The sequence below is a fragment of the Plectropomus leopardus genome, chromosome 4 (assembly GCF_026936395.1).
Source record: "Plectropomus leopardus strain MGB_pleo_1.0 chromosome 4, ASM2693639v1, whole genome shotgun sequence".
Lineage (NCBI taxonomy): Eukaryota > Metazoa > Chordata > Actinopteri > Perciformes > Serranidae > Plectropomus > Plectropomus leopardus.
In genome coordinates, this window is record NC_142179.1 from 12,469,627 (window position 1) to 12,488,777 (window position 19,151).

Sequence of the window (19,151 nt, forward strand, 5' to 3'; positions counted from 1 at the left end):
TTAACTTTTTTTTAATACTAACACAAAGTTACATAATGTTTACATTGTATGTTGATACAACTGGTTAAATGAATATTATTTGTATTTGAGGTGTTTCTGGAGCTGTTTCACCCTCATCTACAAGTAGCTGTAGGCTGCGTTCCAAATTGCACACCTCATTTTAATTTCGGTACATACTGCAGCTGACCTAACAGAGTACGGACTACTTCATTATAAAACTGCACCTTAAACTTTGACCCTCTTGCTTATATCGCTGTCTCAGTTGGGAGCGCGTAATTTAAAGTAAAATAAAAAGGCAGCTTTAAGGAATGCATCAGATCTTAGTGTTATCAATGAATGTAACCTTGGAGATTTAAAAAAAGAAGCATTTGCCAAACTCGGCAGAGAGGGAGGTCATCCCGGAGAGCTTTGCTGTTGTTACTTTGCAGTGTTGAAATGTATGTTGTTCTAACTTTAACGTCATAACTGCATCCACTGTAGAATCTGACATGCAGTATTATACTCACAGCTAACACAGTAAACATAGGCATTTCTCTGCCACTGTTATCTTTATAGTTATGTCCTTTTGTTGTTGGTTATCTTTATGATTATTCTTGCGACTTCTGTCCACTGTCATTAGCTGTCATCTGTCTGAAGCTCAGTAGATGTGATGCATCTTCTGCCGCACAGAGGATTGAGTCAGAATAACCCAAAAAAGCTTTCGAACATACTGCAGCAGCACATCCTGGTATTTTTGGCATACAGTATTTTACTCACTATGAAGTGGAACAAGCTAAATCTTTTTTTCTGGCATGCTTAACAATATGGTAGCATGGGTATTTTCAAAAATGTGAGCTGCTCCTCCATTTCCTCTGTGCGGTTCTTTGAGTGAGAACAGGACACTGAAAAATCAAGGAATTCATACGCTGACTGTTTTTAGTATACTGAATTTTGTGATCACATATTAAAAACACCTGCTAACATTGGTGTGCTGTACGGATTTAAGACCCAGCTGCGGTGAAGCATGTGTGGACAGTAATGAGGCTTTGATTCTCACTTCAACACTGGGTGGCAGTAGAGATTCACGCTCGATGAGAGCTGATCAGCTGCAGCTCTGGTTTGTCATCAGGTTAAAAAGGACAAAAGCAGCTGCTCTGACTCTCGACTATACAAAGAGATGGCTCTGAACTCCAAAATATTAACGCCTGCCAGAAAAATTGCTGTGCGTCCTGTTCAAAGCGAGGCATCGATTTGTCTCTGCATCTCGGTGTCAAAAGGTCCGCGTTGAACAGACAGACTCTCCTGAGGTCTGAGTCAGCACACACAGATCTACATTCAGGAGGAGACTGAGTTACAATGATGAGATGTTTGGAAGAAATCATATTTATCAGAATGAAGCACGATTTTCTACTGTAAACCATTTTGTAACCAGTCTGCGCACAAGGAACCTATTCAGCTAGTTAAAAAAGTTAAAAAAAATGAAATAAGCCATTTTGTTTATTGTCAGTATGAACACTGAATAACTGATAAACTTGTGAATAACTAGAAAAAAAGCAGAACTTTGCTTTTGTTACAAACAAAATTAGCGCGGCCTTCATTACAACATAAACATGGTCGAACCACGAGCTGCGCCGAGCAGAGTCCTCGCAGCTGATTACAGGGACTTCATAATCCTTGTCTCCTGTGGCTTTATGCTAATGCTATTACTAAAGATAAACTTAAAATCAATGTCTCATCATTGAAAAATCAAAATGCAATTAACCTAAAGGCACGAGCGTCCCGGCTCAGCATGCTTTTTTTTTTTTTAACACAGAACACAAGCTTCTCTGACACTAACAGAGATGAGGTCAGACTCTGCGACACAACAAAGCCGTGTCAGGCCCTTGAGTCATGCTGCGGAGTTTAACACATTAATTGTAGAGGTACTGTGAGATGAAGCGGTGCAGTTTCTGCCTGTTTTCTGACAACTGGAACAAAGGGACGACACCCAGGAAGACGCCTCCTTTCCGACGCTCCTCTGAAAGGACCTGAAGCGAACATAAACACAGCACTGTCAGGATTCTTGCAACCGCAGTGCTTTTTTATTCAGTAACCTTTATTTGAACACTGCGAGCATGGAGCTTTTCTTATCTTTAGTGGTGTCCTTTTTGCACAAGGCCAAATAAAAAACACTGAAGTAATAACAGAGATAAAAACAAGACCTTTCAAAACAAGAACGCTTCACAAATGAAAAAGAAAAACAAAGATGTTATATAAATAACACTGAACCACCTCATTCACAGAGCGAGGTCTGAAATAATGAAGCTGCTCTTTCTTTTGTTTCACAGTTGCATAAACACACTTCCCCTTTGATTTGACCTGTAGATCTCAGAAATGGAGCCGTCTTAACATCAGAGAGAGGAATTAACTGTCCAATCCAGAAAAGACAAGCACGATAACGGCCATTTCTGACTGATAACCTTGATAAGAAAGTTAATAACTGCCTCATGAGATCTTTGCAGATATATGGGTCAATGATGTCTATTTTTAAAAGGCAGCGATTCCCAACTCGCAGACTGATGGGGGAGACTGATGGATGCAGCCACTGTCGCCTTTACGGGTTGAAAGTCTGAGTGGTAAATTGTGAGCAGGGAACATTGATGAATACATCTATGCATAAAGAAGTCTGCTTCAAAGTCATGAGCTGCTGTTTCCTCCATTTTTCTGACTTCAATAGGTTTTTCTCCTCTATTCTTTGATTTTAAGTTGCTGTTGAATTACCTCTGTTGCCCTTCTCCTTTTTATTATTCGTTGTGGTTGTTTGCAGAGTCAGTGCAGATGGAGATAACCGACGCTCATATGAACCGTTTGCCTTCCTACTTGCACTGTAGGAAAAACAACTTCCCGAGACTTGAAAATTGCAGCGACTTGATAATCCATCACAATAAACGTGAAGTCTTTATCTGGTCTTGTCAAAGTTTAATCCGCAGTTCATTGTGCCTGAGTGGAGTGTTTTCATATCAGGTCACCTGACAACCAGCAGTGAAAAAAAAAAGGGAAATATGTCATCGAGGAATCGTAAGAATAAGTGTAAGTCACCTCACAAATATTATCCCTGCGTTCAAAACCTTGATCTTACACAGCACTGCAGTATTATCAGCAAAATGCATGTAAAGGAGTAGGTGGTAAATAAACGTATTTGATGAGAGTTAATGAGAAGATTTATACCACTCTCATGTCTGGACGAGGTTAGAGCCAGTAGGCCGTTAGCTTAGCTTAGCATAAAGAGTGAAAACGGGGAAACAGTTCGCCTGGCTCTGTCCAAACGTGAAAGAAAATACACGTCTACTATTATCTGAGGAGCTCTCTGTTTAGTTTGTCATATCTGCTGGGTGGTTTTATCTAAACGACAAATCGTATTCTACAAGCTAATCAAATATGTTGCGTTTAAAAAAAAATTTTGTAAAATAGTCTAACTCACATGATATTGACAGCGGTTATAAATCCGCCATTCACCACCTATTTCAGACAGATTTCTCCTCCCCTTGTGGTATCTCCTGAAACTATTTTGGGAGGGCACCATCGCTGCATCCTCACCACCTCCCAAGACTGTGTGATTGGTTTAAAGAAATCAGGTGTTTTGTTCCAGTATTTGTGCAGCACTTAAACAAAGTGTTGAGATAGATCTGGCTCTGTGAGAAAATCAGTAAAGTAACTACTAGGTGTCCGTATCCAATACCTTTAAGGTGTCGACTGAAATATCCCGGTACTGTGTAGTATCAAAATGTCTCCAGTTAAAAAATACCTTTTTTTGTACTGAGATCTAGATCAAAAAACTGTTTGTATGGTTTTGCTTGCAGCCAATCACTGCAATTTCTTCAACTGTTCAACTTCAATTTATTGTGACGTGTGATTGTCCCACGATCACAGCAGCTACAGCACATACCGACTGTGGTGTGATGAAGTTGAGCACACTGTTTTTAACAAAAAATTGACAATTCAGCGCGCCTAGATGCCACCAAAATGTGCAAAGGTATGGCTATCCTACAAAGCTGAATGCTTCTATTTACAGGATGAGTATTGAATGAAGTAGAAAGTAGAAAAAAAGTCGAAAAAAAGAGTATTATATGAATCATATCTATTGGTATCTGCAATTTAACACTTTAGGGTACTGGTATTATAATTCTTAAACGATACCCAGGCCGAGTGACAACAGCTATCATGCAAATATAGTCCAGTAAAAAGTTAAATGGCTGGCTTTTCAATTATGCTATGCTATATGCTTAATGCAAAGAGAAACAGCAAACAAAGCCTCAAGTCTATTTTCTTCTGTTTGACACATGTAACAGAGTGATTGTGTGCTGGGCAAGGGTGACCTACGCTCTCTACTGTGTCCAAACGCATCCTGTGTAGAGACGGACAGCACTGAAGCAGCTGTTCTGCGGCTACGTAGAGGAGTGAAAAGTAGCATGAAATAGAATAACTACAACAAAGCACACCAAAGTTTTACTGGAGCGACTGGTGCAAACTAGGTTTTCTTTAGAGGTGCCTCTATCCTGCACAGCAACTCCATGCTAAAAGGAAAAAAAATGTCTAAATGTTTTAAAAACAAATTACATCTGTCATAGTTTAAAACATAACTGTGGTGAATGTGGAGTAGATAAAGACAGCAATAATAAAACATTAAATGTTCATCCCTTTGGCATGTTTAAGAGAATAAGATGCAGTGTTACACTTCTCCAGTTTCCAATTTAAAATCACTTGTGTCCTTGGCTCAGGGAATTCTCTTTTAAGATCGACATTTTGGCCTCAAACCTGATTGGATGTGGCTGCTAAAGTCAGGCTCAGTTTCACTCTCTTTGCAGCAAAATCAGGTTGGATTCCAGTTCACGTCGAGCTTGCAGCTCAAGAATATTGTTGAAAATCTCCACCAGTAATTGATTATCAGTGATTTTGGGATATGGGTTGGATTAAGGCTCACCTGGAGACAGATCAATGTTAAAACTGAAGTTTTGAGAGTTGGACTGTGCCTAAACTTTCAGTCCTGAGTCGAGCTGTAATTCTCTCCAGACAGACAGATTTAGAAACACACACACACACACACACACACACACACACACACACACACACACACACACACACACACACACACACACACACACACACACACACACACACACACACACACACACACACACACAGAGGCTGTCACTCACCCCCAGGTCTATTAGTGATCTAACGGCAGTGTGTGCAGCCTCCTCTGAGCAGCTCTCTGTGAGATACGGCACAAAGGCACACATGAATCAAAAGAACAGACAGATATCCAATATAGAAAAACCAGGTCGGGATAACAGAACAAAACCATTGCCAGTGGGACTGATGAGATTTTTTTTTTTACTGTGCATTATTGAAAGGTGTCATTTAAGTAGTTTCTGATTATCTTATATATATTTAAGAAGAGAAGAGCATGTGATGTGAGTGTGAGCACGTGAGACAGTCTCTGCTGAATTTTTACAACACGAACTGAATCAGTGGGAAAAGGAAAGGTGAAAAGCTCTTAAAATTACATCACAAAGAAATGGAAAATCTTTGTGTGTTTGTGAGAGTGTGTTTTTGGAAGGAGATGTCAGGTTGAGCTCACCATAGTGCTGTTTCTTCTTATTTGCTGTGTCACACAGATGGGAGCGTACCTGAGCCACAAACTCTGCCTCTGCAGCAGAAGCCCATGAAATAAAAACAATTATTGCACTCAAGAGTAAATTGGCAGAGTCTGCTGAGATATCCGTGTATATATATACAGAGTTCATGGTTCAGCGACTCGCTATCGTACTGTATATTTATGGCTGGCTGGTCACTGCAAATAGCTTGGGGGAAAATATGGATAACTGAGACATGAAGAGCACCATCAGCATTTATTCTGACTTTGTGTGGAAATAATTTATGAGCTATTTTGGTTCTTTGCTTTGAAAGAGAACATTTAGTGCAATATTTTTAAATGACAAAATCAAAGTCTCACCAAGTTTCCACAAAAACATGTTTTTAACCGTGGGAAATATGCCAAACAGACTGTCCCAAAAAAAAAAAACCAAAAAAAAAAACCTGATGAAAACATCCGTTAATAAACTCTCACACAACTCTTCCCAAAAGACAGTCTTTGTTCACCATGCAGCCATGCAAGAAAAACAATTTTCTTTACTAATTTAATGTAACACAGGGTGAGTAACTGATCCACAAATGGTCATTTGGGGGATGAAGTATTCCTTTAAACATTCAGTACACATACCTGGCAGTGGTTTTTTGAGAAGAGCCAGTGCGTTGGTCGTCCAGCACAGCGCCCTCAGATGACCAGCCAGCATACTGCAGAGGAAGAAGAGCATCTCTGGACACTGACTGGGCTGGCTTATCTGTTAGAGCGAACAGAGACGGAGACAGGAGTGGTCACAAAGGGCAAAATGAGGATTAACGGGGAGAGCAGGAATGAAGGAGCATTTTCTCCGCTACAGTGAGCACTGTGAGAAGTTACTGACAGTTCGTCTGTCTGCCCCAGAAAGTTAAACAGCTGCAGCAAACAGAGGCACAATAATAAAAGGGAATACTTGCTAAAGCAGCACACGATCATGTGGATGTCCAAGGTTGCTTTGGGTTTCATGCAGCAAAACAGATGATTAATGTTCATGTGAACTAAAACATTTGTCGTCTTGGTGATGTACTGCAACTGGACAGAATGGACAACAAGGTTCCCCACATATTCATTTATTTGTGGCAGCCCACCACAATAAAAACAGCGGCTGCCACAAAGTAAATTTATATTTTTGAAGCTGGATTGTTCATTAGGAGCGCTGCTGGTAACTCTGGGAGCGAAGAGTGCACTCTGAGCACAGATGGAGCAGTAGATCATCAGATGCAGTGAAAGTGAAACTCAACTGTTCATTGTGCTGGATCTAAGAGTTTGCCTTCACTCGCCTCTGCAGCTGCTGCTCCTCTTATCCATTAATCTGATCTAATCAACTCTTAACGGATCAACAGATGAATTATTCACCCTGCGACTCAAACTCTCCAAACTGCTGAGAAAGGGAAAAAAAAGATCTCATGTTGCTCCTGCGCTGTGTTCACAGACCCACAAAAACAAATAACCAACTTGACAAAATAACAAAAAAAAAAACAAATAGAACATAAGAACATGTCTTGCCATGTGTCTTAAGATGATTTTCCTGTTGTATGTCCTTACTTGTCTTCTTTTATCTAATAGTGGAAACAACAGTTAAACCAGAAATGTTAAAAGAGGACATTAACTCCCATTTTAGTTTATTTTTAATCCTGCTATTTCCATGCTTTTGTTTGGAACAGTCCTCAAACAGCCCCCCTCTCTCCGTAAGTAACAGTTTTTATAGCAGAATCGTTTATTTGTCCTGTAATCAGTGTTGGTTGATTAGGAGCTGGGAACTGTAATTTCCATGATTTTAGGAATGAATAAATTACATCTTGCACGAATCCTCATTAGAAAGCTGTCAAACTGAAATTAATATACACTGCATGGCTAAAGGTATGTGGACACCTGAACATTACACTGATATGTTGTTGCTGAACATATCAGACCAAAAACATAAGTGGCTATCTATTGCTATAGCAAGAAAGGCTTTCCACCAGAATTTGGAAGCTGGCTGCAGGGATCTGCTCTCACGCAGCCACGACAGTGTTAGTGAGGTCAGGAACTGGTGTCGGACAATCAGGAAGGCTCAGATTTAGGGGTCAGAGTCATCCTAAAGGTGTTGAACGGTTGAGTTCAGAGCTATGTGCAAGCTGGTGAAGTTAACTAATAATACCACCACACGGCTGTATGCATCTGCTCACCAGGCACGTTGCACTTACAGTTTATATCTTTGTCTGTGAAAACATAGATGCTTCAGACACACATCTCGCCCCCCGGCAGCACAGAGATCTATTAGTGTCACCAATTCAGTACCTGACCAAATGTCTCCCCTTCTGTTCCTGAGATATGACAATGAGTAATCGCCAGAAAAGTGTTTTTGCAGAACATTATTATGTCAAAGTTGACCTTTGACCTCTTGAATTTAAAATGTCAGAACTTCATCAATATATCCTATTTGATATTTGTGTGAAATCTGAGCTTATGAATTCTCGAGCTATGACCAAAAACATGTTTCCTGAAGTCACCATGACCTTGACCTTTGACCACCAGATTTTAATCCGTTCATTCTTGAGAGTTCGAGAGGACCTTTGTGCCAAATTTGAGGAATCTCCTTCAAGACCATCTTTAGATATTGCATTCACAAAAATGAGACAGATGCAAGGTCACAGTGACCTTGACCTTTGACCACCACAATCTAATCAGTTCATCCTTGAGTCCAAGTGGACATTTGTGCTAAATTTGAAGAAAATCCCTCAAGACGTTTATCACGTTCACAAGGATGGGACAGACGTATGTACTTATGTACACAGACGGACAACCAGAGAACTTAATGCTTCCGGCCGTGACTATTGCTGGTGCGGAGGCATAAAAAATATTATATTCATGGTAATGAGGGAGGCCGTGAAACTGTGGGTCTGTTAAATCACTTTATAAATAGTTTAATAGCGTGTATGGGGGCATCATAATCATGTAATATAGAAATTTATAGGGGCAGAGTTTATATTGTAGAGTACAGCTAATATTGTAAATTTGCTTTGCATTCCTTGCTCATTACCGCCACACAAAACCATTACCAAACATTAAGTCTCTCAAAGGATGGATGGTCCGACCAGTTGCTCGTATAAGATGCTCATAGCAGCACAGCATAAATGATCAGACCATTTTGTATTTGTCATTGCTCAGCAGCCCTCGTTCTTAAAAATACGTATCCAGATTTTATACCAACGTGATATTTCATCCAGCGTGGCAGTCTGAATGGAGCTCATCCAAATTTTCAATGAGCAGTCGCCATTTAGTCAATTAGGCTAATTCAATCTGTGTTTAAACAATCATTATGTGAATGTGAGGCGCTTGGAAGCTTCAATACACAGCTGAACTTTAAAACCAACACAGCAGAGAGAAAAGAGGGAGAGCAGTCAGACCAAATGTTTTTAGTGTGAGTTGTGAAAACACATCAGGTCAGAGAGCAAGTGGACAAAATTCACTCCCACCATAATATTTACATAACCTAAATAAGCAGATTTGGGCCCCAAAAGAATATTGTAGCAAGCAAAGATGGAAACACTGATATATTGACCAAAATTAGCTCATTGGATGGATCTGTATTAGGGCTGGACAAACAATCTCCCATCATTTATTTGTCACATGGCACAACTCCAGTGAAATGCGATCCCATAAGCTCCTTTAACTTGTGCACTGTTATTTAGTCATTTTTTGCATCTTCCTGCATCATTGGCTGCAGCTTTAAAATTGTCCATGTTTCCAGATTGTTTTGCTAATCCATGGTTTATGGTTATGGAATGGTTTTAATTTAAAGTATTTAAAGTATTTCACAGATATAAAGAGAGACCTCACATAAAACTAGGCCGTCCCTGGAGTAGAAAGACACAGATACTTTTGAAATTGGTGCTACATAATCAGAGAAACAGAGAAAAGGGACGCTTTTACTCAGTTGGTAGAAAATCTACAAATAGCAGAATGCAGCTAGCCGGACCAAACGAATGAACTGCTGGTGGGTGACGTAATGTGGACTGGTCCGCGTGAAACAATGGTTGATCTCGTATTACATTTACATGGTAAGATAAAACATGTTTCTGAAAACATCTGAGGTGAGAAATATGCAACTCAGTCACAGAATCTTGATTTATATTCGACCAGCACCTTACCGTTACCGTTTGATTGGATTTTGGTCCGAATTTAAAACAGAGAGAGAAAGAGGGGGGTGGGTAAGTCTGTTGATCCAGCTCAATACTCTTTTGTGTTTGTGGTAGCGGCACAGTTGGTGGGCAAAACAAAAATGTGGAAGTACACACTGTAGATCCATGAATGTGTTTGTGTAGTTGGAGCAACAGCCGGAGAGCCAGTAAAACTCTGATGACATTAAATACGTCATCAGGCAAAATTTCACTTGCTCTCGCTGTGGGGTGAGAAGGGATATCTGGGCACTGGTTAGATGGAGGGAAGTCTACCACACCTCATCTACACATACTACCCACATTGTTTTGATACAAAGCTGGTTGAAAAAGCCTCCATGTCAGCCTGGCTTCATCTGAATCTGTGTATATGTCTAATAAGTAAACATAATTGACAGAAACAAAGAGATGTTTAAAAGAGTTAAGGTCACAAAAATACAGTGAAGTTTATCATTTAACTGCAGATCATATATTTAAATTCATCTACATCCTTGCCACCTGAGGAAATATATTGCTCTTTAGCTTGCACAAAAATGAACAACTCAATATACACAAACACAATAAATAAGTAATAAAAAAATGTAAGTGCCTTTGGAAAAACAAAGTTCTACATGTAGAATGAACAAAATTAAGCTTTTAAAGCTCAGGTGTTTGGGGGATAAATCTCTAAACTTTGAGTCTACACAACACCAGGCTTTTCCTTGAGAATTGTTTATTATAGTAATTTAACTTGGATTACTGCCAGCGTGCTCTGTGAGAACACCTGAAGTGAATTTAGGCAGGCTAACTGATAACAGCCTGCAGAGGAAGTGGCGAGGGAATTTTTATTTATTTATTTATTTTTGGTACAGAGGTGTTTCTGTCCTTGTTCAGCACCTGAGCTGAGGGCAGCGGAGCAGAGGCACCAGGAGAAGAAGAGCGAGAACACTGGATGATGAAAGTTAAAAGTTTAGAGTAGAGGAGGAAAGCTGTACAAACAGAGATGAGGCTCTTCCTCAGTGGACGAAGCTGAAATCAGAGAGAGGACTCTACTCCAGTGTGGGGGTGGTGGTAGTGGTTTTACTAGGCTAGTAAGTCAACTTCCCTGCGGCACAGGTCGGCACAAGAACTTATTTGGATGTGTTTTGTATAGTTTACTGCAGCAACAGTGTTTCTTAAATTTTCAGTGTTAACAATGGCTGTCTTCCAAAAAAGCAAGGAATATGACACTGTGCGTGAAGGTGAAGTACAAAAGCAGCAATACTGCAAGCTCTCAAAAAATGTGAGAAGATGCAATGTTTCAACCTTCAGAGTTTTTGGACCCGACTGCTAGCTCATATTGTTTTTTGGGCATATTCAGAACTACAATACTCACATAAAAAAAGGTCTTTCAGTTTGTCAAATTTCAGGTTCACCAGAAACGTTCTATCAACTGAGGCAGCTAAGATATTTCTCCATTCAATGGTTATCTCCCACATCATCTATTGTCTGATAAGTTGGTCAAACACACACATTACAGCCTTAAAATCACTGGAATCATCATACAAACAAGCACTTAAAACTTTAGACAAGAAGCCACTTAGTTTTCATCATTGCCATATTCTCAAGAAATATAACCTTAATTTTAAGAAATGGTTTATTGAGAACCAACAATAAGCCTCATGTAACAAACAATTTATACATTTTCTCCTATTTTTGCTTATATCCACAGTTTATTCTTACTTTGTTAGTACCCACTGATTTTTGAGATTTACCACTGTTTTCTTATTTTTGGTTTTCTCTTAGGTGAGGGAAAATTTTACTCGTGGTTGCGAGCACTCTTACCAAGGTGAGTATTTTAATATCATGCCACTTTCCACTTCCACTCTAATACACTTAAGAGGTCATATCTCCAGTCTTGTCCATGTGCCAGAGTCCTTGCACACGGCACAAAACCTTTTTAGTGTTCAGGGGACGTTACCTACGCTAACAGATGACTTATAATCAAGTGGGATTCAGCATTCAGCATGCCTGGGTAGGAACAGATTTAGATGGTTAAGAACATTTGGTGCATCTGGAGTTGACCTCTCTTGTATTTTAGGCCCAATGTCAGCACTGACTCCAGCCTAATTTTACCTAAATTTAAATTGACTGTGCTCACACTGTACCTGCATAATCTGCTATTTGAATTTTATCAACTAATTTTGTCAAGTTGTGTTGTATATTCTTAATTTGTACAAGTTTGACTATGTTATGTAGCTTTTTTATTATTGAAGGATGCCTATTAACATCAGGCAAGGGACTACCGATGAAAACTAGCTCCTCACCTAACATGGTTGGATTTACATTTGTTTAAATGTGGATCAATGTATCATTGTCCCTCCTTAAATAAATAAATTACAAATTTGTATCCAGATTGATTTTGGGAAGCCTGAAAAAAAAAGAAAAACAAAAAAACGAAAAACACACAAAATGCGATTTTTGCAAACCTGATCCAAACCACATTTTAAAGTGATATAAAAGATAATTCAAATCTGATCTCTACAGATGTGTCTCAGTGTGGCAGTTATCAAATACTAGTAACTTCATGTGCCTTTGAAAAACAAACCCATTTTATCCACCTTGCTCTCAAACTTGTGCCAAACTGTGCAATACATAGTTGGAGTTTTTAGCCACATCCTCCAATGCCACCAAACTAAACTCCTTTTCATGGGTAATTGAAATGCTGGTCTTTTCTCACTATTTTGTCATGAATGTTGAATCTGAACTCCGCACATACAACTCAACAGTTGAGAAGGAAGCAAGATGTCTCACTTCTTAGCTTATTATCTATACGTCCATAATTCTTTTTTACCACTTGCTCAATCGGGCATGTGGACTGCTGGATTTACTAGCCTGATTTTACTTACAACTGGGCGATCATTATTAATGAGCCCTGAATATGCATTTAAAAATTTTGAAAAAAAAAGTGGTTTATCCATAACCTGTGTTTTTATGTTGCTGTGCTTTGATTGTTGCTCTCTCTTGGTGCAGTTTAAGGCTCACATGTATTGACTCTTAAAGGTTGCTATTAGTATTTTTTTCAGCCTGGGCCCTATTTTCTTATGTTTTTGTGTCTAAGTGACTAATGGAGACAACAATTTTTGAAATTGGTCCACAATTTAGTGAGAGTGCTGCAGCTGTGAAAGAGTGTAAAAACTCAGGGTAATATGACTTTAACATCATAAAATAAATTTCATTTAAAGACAGAAACAAAATAAACTTACAGAAATGTCTCGGTTCATCTTTTCACTGTTCAAACAATCACCAACTCTGGTTTAGTTGACAAGCATTTTTAGCAGACATTAAGTGATGGTGTATACAGTGTACAATGCAACCAAGTGCTTACATTGCAGCGTTACTGCTCTCTCGCTAAATACTGAACCAATTTAAAAAACTGTTGAGTCACCCATGAGTCACTTGGACACAAAAACATGGGAAAATAGGGTCCAAGTTGCAAAATACCCAAGCCCACCTTCAATGCATCTGAAAGTCACTTTGCAGTGTTTCTGAGTGATGCTCCTGCATTTTGAGTGCTGGCTGTTTGGTCCCTCTGGAAGTTGGAAAGCTTCTTTGTGCTGCTTTGAAAAATCACATGTATCACTCATGACAGTCAGGCATCTTTTAAAGAGGACACATGCTGCTAATTGGCATTCAAGTTACGTGACTCAACTGTGTAGATGCTTTTGTAATGGAGATTTAGTTACTTCAAAGTTCTTTTTCATGTGGTGTTTCTGGTATTTTTGTACAAACCCTGTAGGCAGGCGTGTTTTGTAGGTGGGGCGGCATGAGCAGTTTTCCCTTCATATAACCCCTGGTGCTTTTTTAAAGACGCGAAGAAGCCGGAAGGGTTGAGCATTGCTCATCTGTACCTTGTAGGAGCGCAGGTCCTGCTCCTCCACGTCACAGTCAGAGTCACTGTGATAAGGGTCGTCAGAGGTGGCCCAGGTCAGAGTGCCCTCTCTCTTCCAGAAATCACAGATGGGAACATCTCTGGGAATCTACACAGGATGGAGAGAAAACAGCTTATCTCAATTAATCAACTCCCAATATTTGCACATGCAAACTCCAGGGCTGAAAAATGAAGACAACACAGAGATGCAAACAAAAAAGTAGTTCCACTAGTGGCCACTTGAGACTGGCTCTAGAAGTGAGTCAGTCCTGCTACGTCCATTGTCTTCACAGTCTGGTCAAACCCCATAGACCCCGTGTTAAAATGCCCAACTTTACAGCAGAAATAAACCTGTTTACAGCCATTAACAGACTTCAAAATGGTAGTCCACAAACCGATGTCATCCATAATTTTTACAGTCTATGATTTGCATAGCAAAAGTGGATAAAAAAAAGCACAGAAATTTTGATTTCTTTCTCTTCAATTTTCTAAGAAATTGGTTAGAATTTGCACTAAATTTAGATGGAAACTCAACTATAATAATAATAAATATAATAAAGTTTATTTATAAAGCACTTATCAAAACAAACGTTACAAAGTGCTGTACACTTAAAAATCACAAACAGAAAACAGAAAAAAATGTTAGAAAAAAGAAATACAGCACAGAAGAAAGACTAATTTTTAAGTTATTTATTTATGAATGTATATTGTGCACCACAGGGGGGGCTCCAATGTTTTTGTATGAAGTTCCTCTTCAAATACCTGACGTGTGTGATATCTGAGGATAAAGTGCCATCCAGATCCTTTAGGTTTTAGAATAATGACATAAAGTGGAGGCAACATACGGCATTTAATAGTAAGCTTTTTGGATAAAATCTTTAAATTTATCTTACTTCTTCCATGATCAGGATGCCACAGCGTACCAGACTGTCAACTGCATCCAGAGCGCAACTCTGGGACGACTGACAAGGCTGAAGAGAGAGAGAGAGAGAGAGAGAGAGAGAGAGAGAGAGAGAGAGAGAGAGAGAAAAGAAGCTCTGTGGTGAATAAAGGTTAGAGGCACAAACAGCTTCAGCACATCACACCTCTATGCAGTTCAAGGGGAGACAGCTGCCAGAGAGCATGAGGTGTGTAGTAGAGACTTAGCAGAGATCAGAGGAGAACGAAAGATGGCCGGCAGGAAGAGGAGACCAGGAGCGATATTTTTTGTTGAGGAATGGGGTGAGAAACATGGCTGCAAGCAGAGCAGAAGAGACAAGAAAGAGCAGCTGCCGAAAATGAAAGCTGAGCAAACAGAGAAAGGAATAATATTTCTGGCTCAGATTTGGAGCCCTTTAAAGTCAGTGTGATAGCGCACATACGTACACAACCACACACAAATACACACAGATACACACACACGCGCACAATTCAAAACCTCTCTCTGCCTGAGATAGAGGCAGCAGAGCAGGATGAATGGCTGTTCAGCTCCATTAAACATCCATTGAATGAGACACACTGGGTGCGTGTGTGTGCGTGTGTGTGATATGAATTCATACTCACTGGCATGAAGCCTGGAGGCAGGAGATGGCAGAGCTGCAGGGCCCTCTCCGTCAGCTCAGACTGGCAGAGCACCACATCAAAGTCCATGTCACCATTGACCTGCTCTCCGTCCATGCCGCCACTCCTCACCCTGCTGCTGACCCCGCTGCTGACCACCTCGCACAGCATGGCCGACACCGCACACGCTAAACACAAACACACACATGAACATTTGATCATGTGCTCTAACTCTTCATGCACACTGTGAGAAATCCTGTGTTTGATATTATCCACGGTAAGCAGGTTTGTGTTTATCTGAGCAAAACATTTCCAAATGTTCCTGTTTGTCTGAAATGCAGTTGATGAGATTTCGCTGATAAGTAGGATTGAGGATTCCCGCCATTTAAACAAGTTTTAACTTTTTATTTACACTTTTTATCCCAATTATCCTGCTTTCATGTGCTGGTGGGAAAGTCTTGACATCTGAATTGTTCGTGTCCCTAAACCGCGGATACTCCTCTTGCTTTGCTTGGGACCCACTTCTGCAAAATGACAGGATGCCAGGGGCCAGTCGCAGCAGCCCCATATATGTTAGGATTTTAGGACACTTCTCAGATTCTGGGACATTTCTAGGATTTTAGGATATTAGGGGATTAGCTAAGACCTCTGTCGGGGGGGTTTGGGGGATCCTCCACCGGCAGTTTTTTTTTAAATAAACAAGCTCTATTTTGATACAGTTTTATGTACTCTGGCACCTCATCTAAACTTAAAGTACAAAAACAATTCCCAGTGTGAACCGCTTTGTTTTTATTATGATTTAGACAATGGTTGGGGGGTCACCCGGCATGCTACTGGGGGCCAGATTTGGCCCACAGGCTGTAAGTTGAGTATCACTGCCCTAAACACTGAATACACACCATTATGGAGGCTGGAGATTTGAGTTAAAGGGCCCTATTTAAACGATCGACACCGCAAGGTCTAAAGTGCATGTCAGGCATGTCCAACTGACTTTTGTTAGTTAAATGGCACATAATCTGGGCACAAAGTATGTGCAAGAGGCAAAAAGGTTACACTTAGTCCCTTAATAAACCATGGCTGTGTTTTGGGCCAGGTGTACCTGCACCTGGTGCATTGTTATTTAAATTGTGGATTCAGCAAATTAAAGAAGCCAGTGATTTTTTGCGGAAGAAAACAGATTTACTCGTGTGTGAAGTGAAAGCATGCGAGTAGACCATCTACGGCAGCAGCGAGAATCCACAAAAGTTCCCTCAAGTAAAGCAGTGAGGGAGGAGGGAGCGTGTCTTTGTCTTGTGGCATCATTAGAATGGTCACACAATTCAGGAAGGGATATAATGATGTCAGGAGACGGCGAAAACGCTCAATGTGTGTGCCAAGGAAGCGGCAGCTTCTGAGGCTGAAAAATGAAGCCAATCCTTGAGTGCCAAAAACTGCAGTTCCTCTAATGGCCCCTTAAGGCTGGCGTTAAACTGAGTCAACCCCCACAGACCCCCATGTTAAAATGCCCAACTTTACAGCAAAAATAAAAAAGTTTACAGTCTGGTACAAAAAACAGTTGTGGTTTCTTTAACAATTGTCTCCCTTCTTGAAAACTGTACGGGGGATGACGCTTTGAGTGACAGGATGTGTGTGAGGTGTCGCTACAGTCTGTGAGCCAGATCCACCCCGTGCTCCTCCAGCCACTTATGTCCTCAAAACCCAAGACAGCAACAGCCAAAATGCAGAACACGAGGATTCAGAACAGGAGTCCACAAACAAATGGATGACGTCACGGTAGCTACCCGCATTATTTCATACAGTAACAAGCAGAGTGAACCTGCTGATGTAAGAGCATCTTATTATCAGAATAATGTGCCCTTTAAAAAGCAGGAAACTACTTCACCATTCTGACTTCAGACCAGGTTTTTGTTCCTAAATGTTGCAACTGCTTTCTTCTGTCTTGAAATAGTGATGTGGCAATAATGTGCCTGAACACACCTTAGTTTAAGACCTACATGTCCATCGGCACACAGATGGGCGCTTGGCTGTGAAAACGTCAACTGAGTCAGTCTACATGCAAATACGGTTGAGCTGCACTGTGATAGGGTCATTAAAGTCCTTAAATCAGTCCACAGAACTGCTACAATATTATCAGTCAAGCACTTAAGAACAATTTTGAGGTACTTGTACTTTAATCATGTGTTCCCATTTTTTTTTTAAAGATATTTTTTAGGTGTTTTTGCCTTTAATTGATAGAACAGCACAAGTGTGAATGGGGGAGAGAGAGAGGGAGTGACATGCAGCAAAGGCCCAAAGCCGGAATCGAACACACGGCTGCTGTGGCGAGGACACAGCCTCTACACATGGGGCGCCTGCTCCATTCACCGAGCCACCAGGCGCCCCATGTGTTCCCATTTTCTGCGACTTTATACTTCTACCCCAAGCCAATTCAGAGGAAAATAAGTTTCACTTTTCACTCTTTTACATTTTATAAATGAAGTTTCTTGTTACTTTGCAGATTGAAATTAATAATACAAAATATATAAATTATACATTATTACTGGTTAAGGTCTGACTTTATTGATCCCCAGGGGAGAAAACATCACAAGCAAGTAATTAATCAAAATCAAAATAATTTCACATTCACAAGCTGCAACATTTAAGAGATGAAGACATTAATTCATCACTAATTATAATCCAAAAGTATAACTTGCATCAGCTTGAGATTGATCATTCTGCATAATCAATACTATTTTGTTACTTCAAGTATATTTTGATGCAAATAGTTTTGTACTGAGTAAAATGCTGAATGCAGGAGTTTTTACTTGTGACAGAGTATTTCTACATTGTTGTACTACTACTTTAGTAAAAGATCTGAGTACTTCTTCCACCACTGGATATTACACAGTAAAATATCATTACCTAAGTATAGCTGATTTGTCCTATTTTTAGCGCATAAGGTTGGCATCAATGAATTAATTTACAATACACAAAGGCTTTCAGCAGTACAAAGCCCACTGCCCACCTGCTCCACTTCCTATAAAACCAAAACAAGTCATGCAGGAATAATGAATCATGCAGGCCAAGTAGCTTCCTGTACTTAAAACACCACATTATTTTTAACCCCATTAACAATACTAAAACAGGGCTACCGTATCTATGGCTTCACCCTAGTCTGCCTGTGCGCATGATATGCAGAAACAAAACATTATATTTTACAGCTCTTGGCCCAAGGATAAGCTGATATAACGCTTTTCACCATTAGATGATTACCATATATTACTCATACATTTTATGCTGTTTCCAATCCTATCGCCACACAAGAACTAAGTCTAATTTCTACTATACTGCAAACCCGGGGATTGTGCTCAATGACAATGTCAATAAAAGACATGACAAGAGAGAACAAGCTTTAAACTTATGAAAGATGTTGACAAAAACAGACACTGTAACCTGCAGAAGGCCTGGATTTTGGTAAATCTGTGTCTTCCAGTTGAATTGTGGTCCCATACCGTCCCGCTGCCTAACTCACTTATTACAGGTGCAGCATTTAATGTATCATTTCTACATGTCACACATTTTGACACAACTGGAAGTCGAGCAACTTGCAATACGTGACCCAGCAGTGGAAGAGTTTATTGGTTCAGTGCAGTAAAGAGCATTCTGGTAGTTGTAGGTATCGTACAGCTTGAGCTAAAGCCCATTTTTTCTGGTCGTGTAGCAACAATTTCAAAGTATTTCCATCTTTCTGCTGAACAGACAGCCCTGTTTTACCAAAGACCATCTTTCCAACAGTGAACTACCTCTTTAAGAGCTGCACTGCCACTGATGAGCTGCTTCTTTTTTTATGTTTAGTGGTAAAAAAATCTGCTGCTGCATGTACAGTGTCCTGACACTGCTCAGAGCTTAGCATGCCTTAAAATGCTCAGAATATTAAGTACTT

General features: G+C 40.1%; 1 protein-coding gene across 2 annotated transcripts in view; it reads right to left on the minus strand.

Moving 5' to 3' along the window:
* Positions 1–1,458: 1,458 nt before the first annotated feature.
* The window catches only part of gpat2 (glycerol-3-phosphate acyltransferase 2, mitochondrial), a 150,218-nt gene continuing 132,525 nt past the window's right edge, over positions 1,459–19,151 (minus strand). Inside the window, exons 19-25 of one of the 2 annotated variants that reach the window (XM_042488786.2) lie at positions 15,233–15,417; positions 14,584–14,661; positions 13,671–13,799; positions 6,242–6,362; positions 5,600–5,668; positions 5,175–5,230; positions 1,459–2,006 (exon numbers count right to left, since the gene is read on the minus strand). In XM_042488786.2, coding sequence (XP_042344720.2) covers positions 1,890–2,006; positions 5,175–5,230; positions 5,600–5,668; positions 6,242–6,362; positions 13,671–13,799; positions 14,584–14,661; positions 15,233–15,417 — 755 coding nt within the window. In that variant the 3' untranslated portion in view covers positions 1,459–1,889. The remainder of the gene's footprint in view (positions 2,007–5,174; positions 5,231–5,599; positions 5,669–6,241; positions 6,363–13,670; positions 13,800–14,583; positions 14,662–15,232; positions 15,418–19,151) is intronic. The other variant, XM_088076577.1, reaches the window with a different exon arrangement.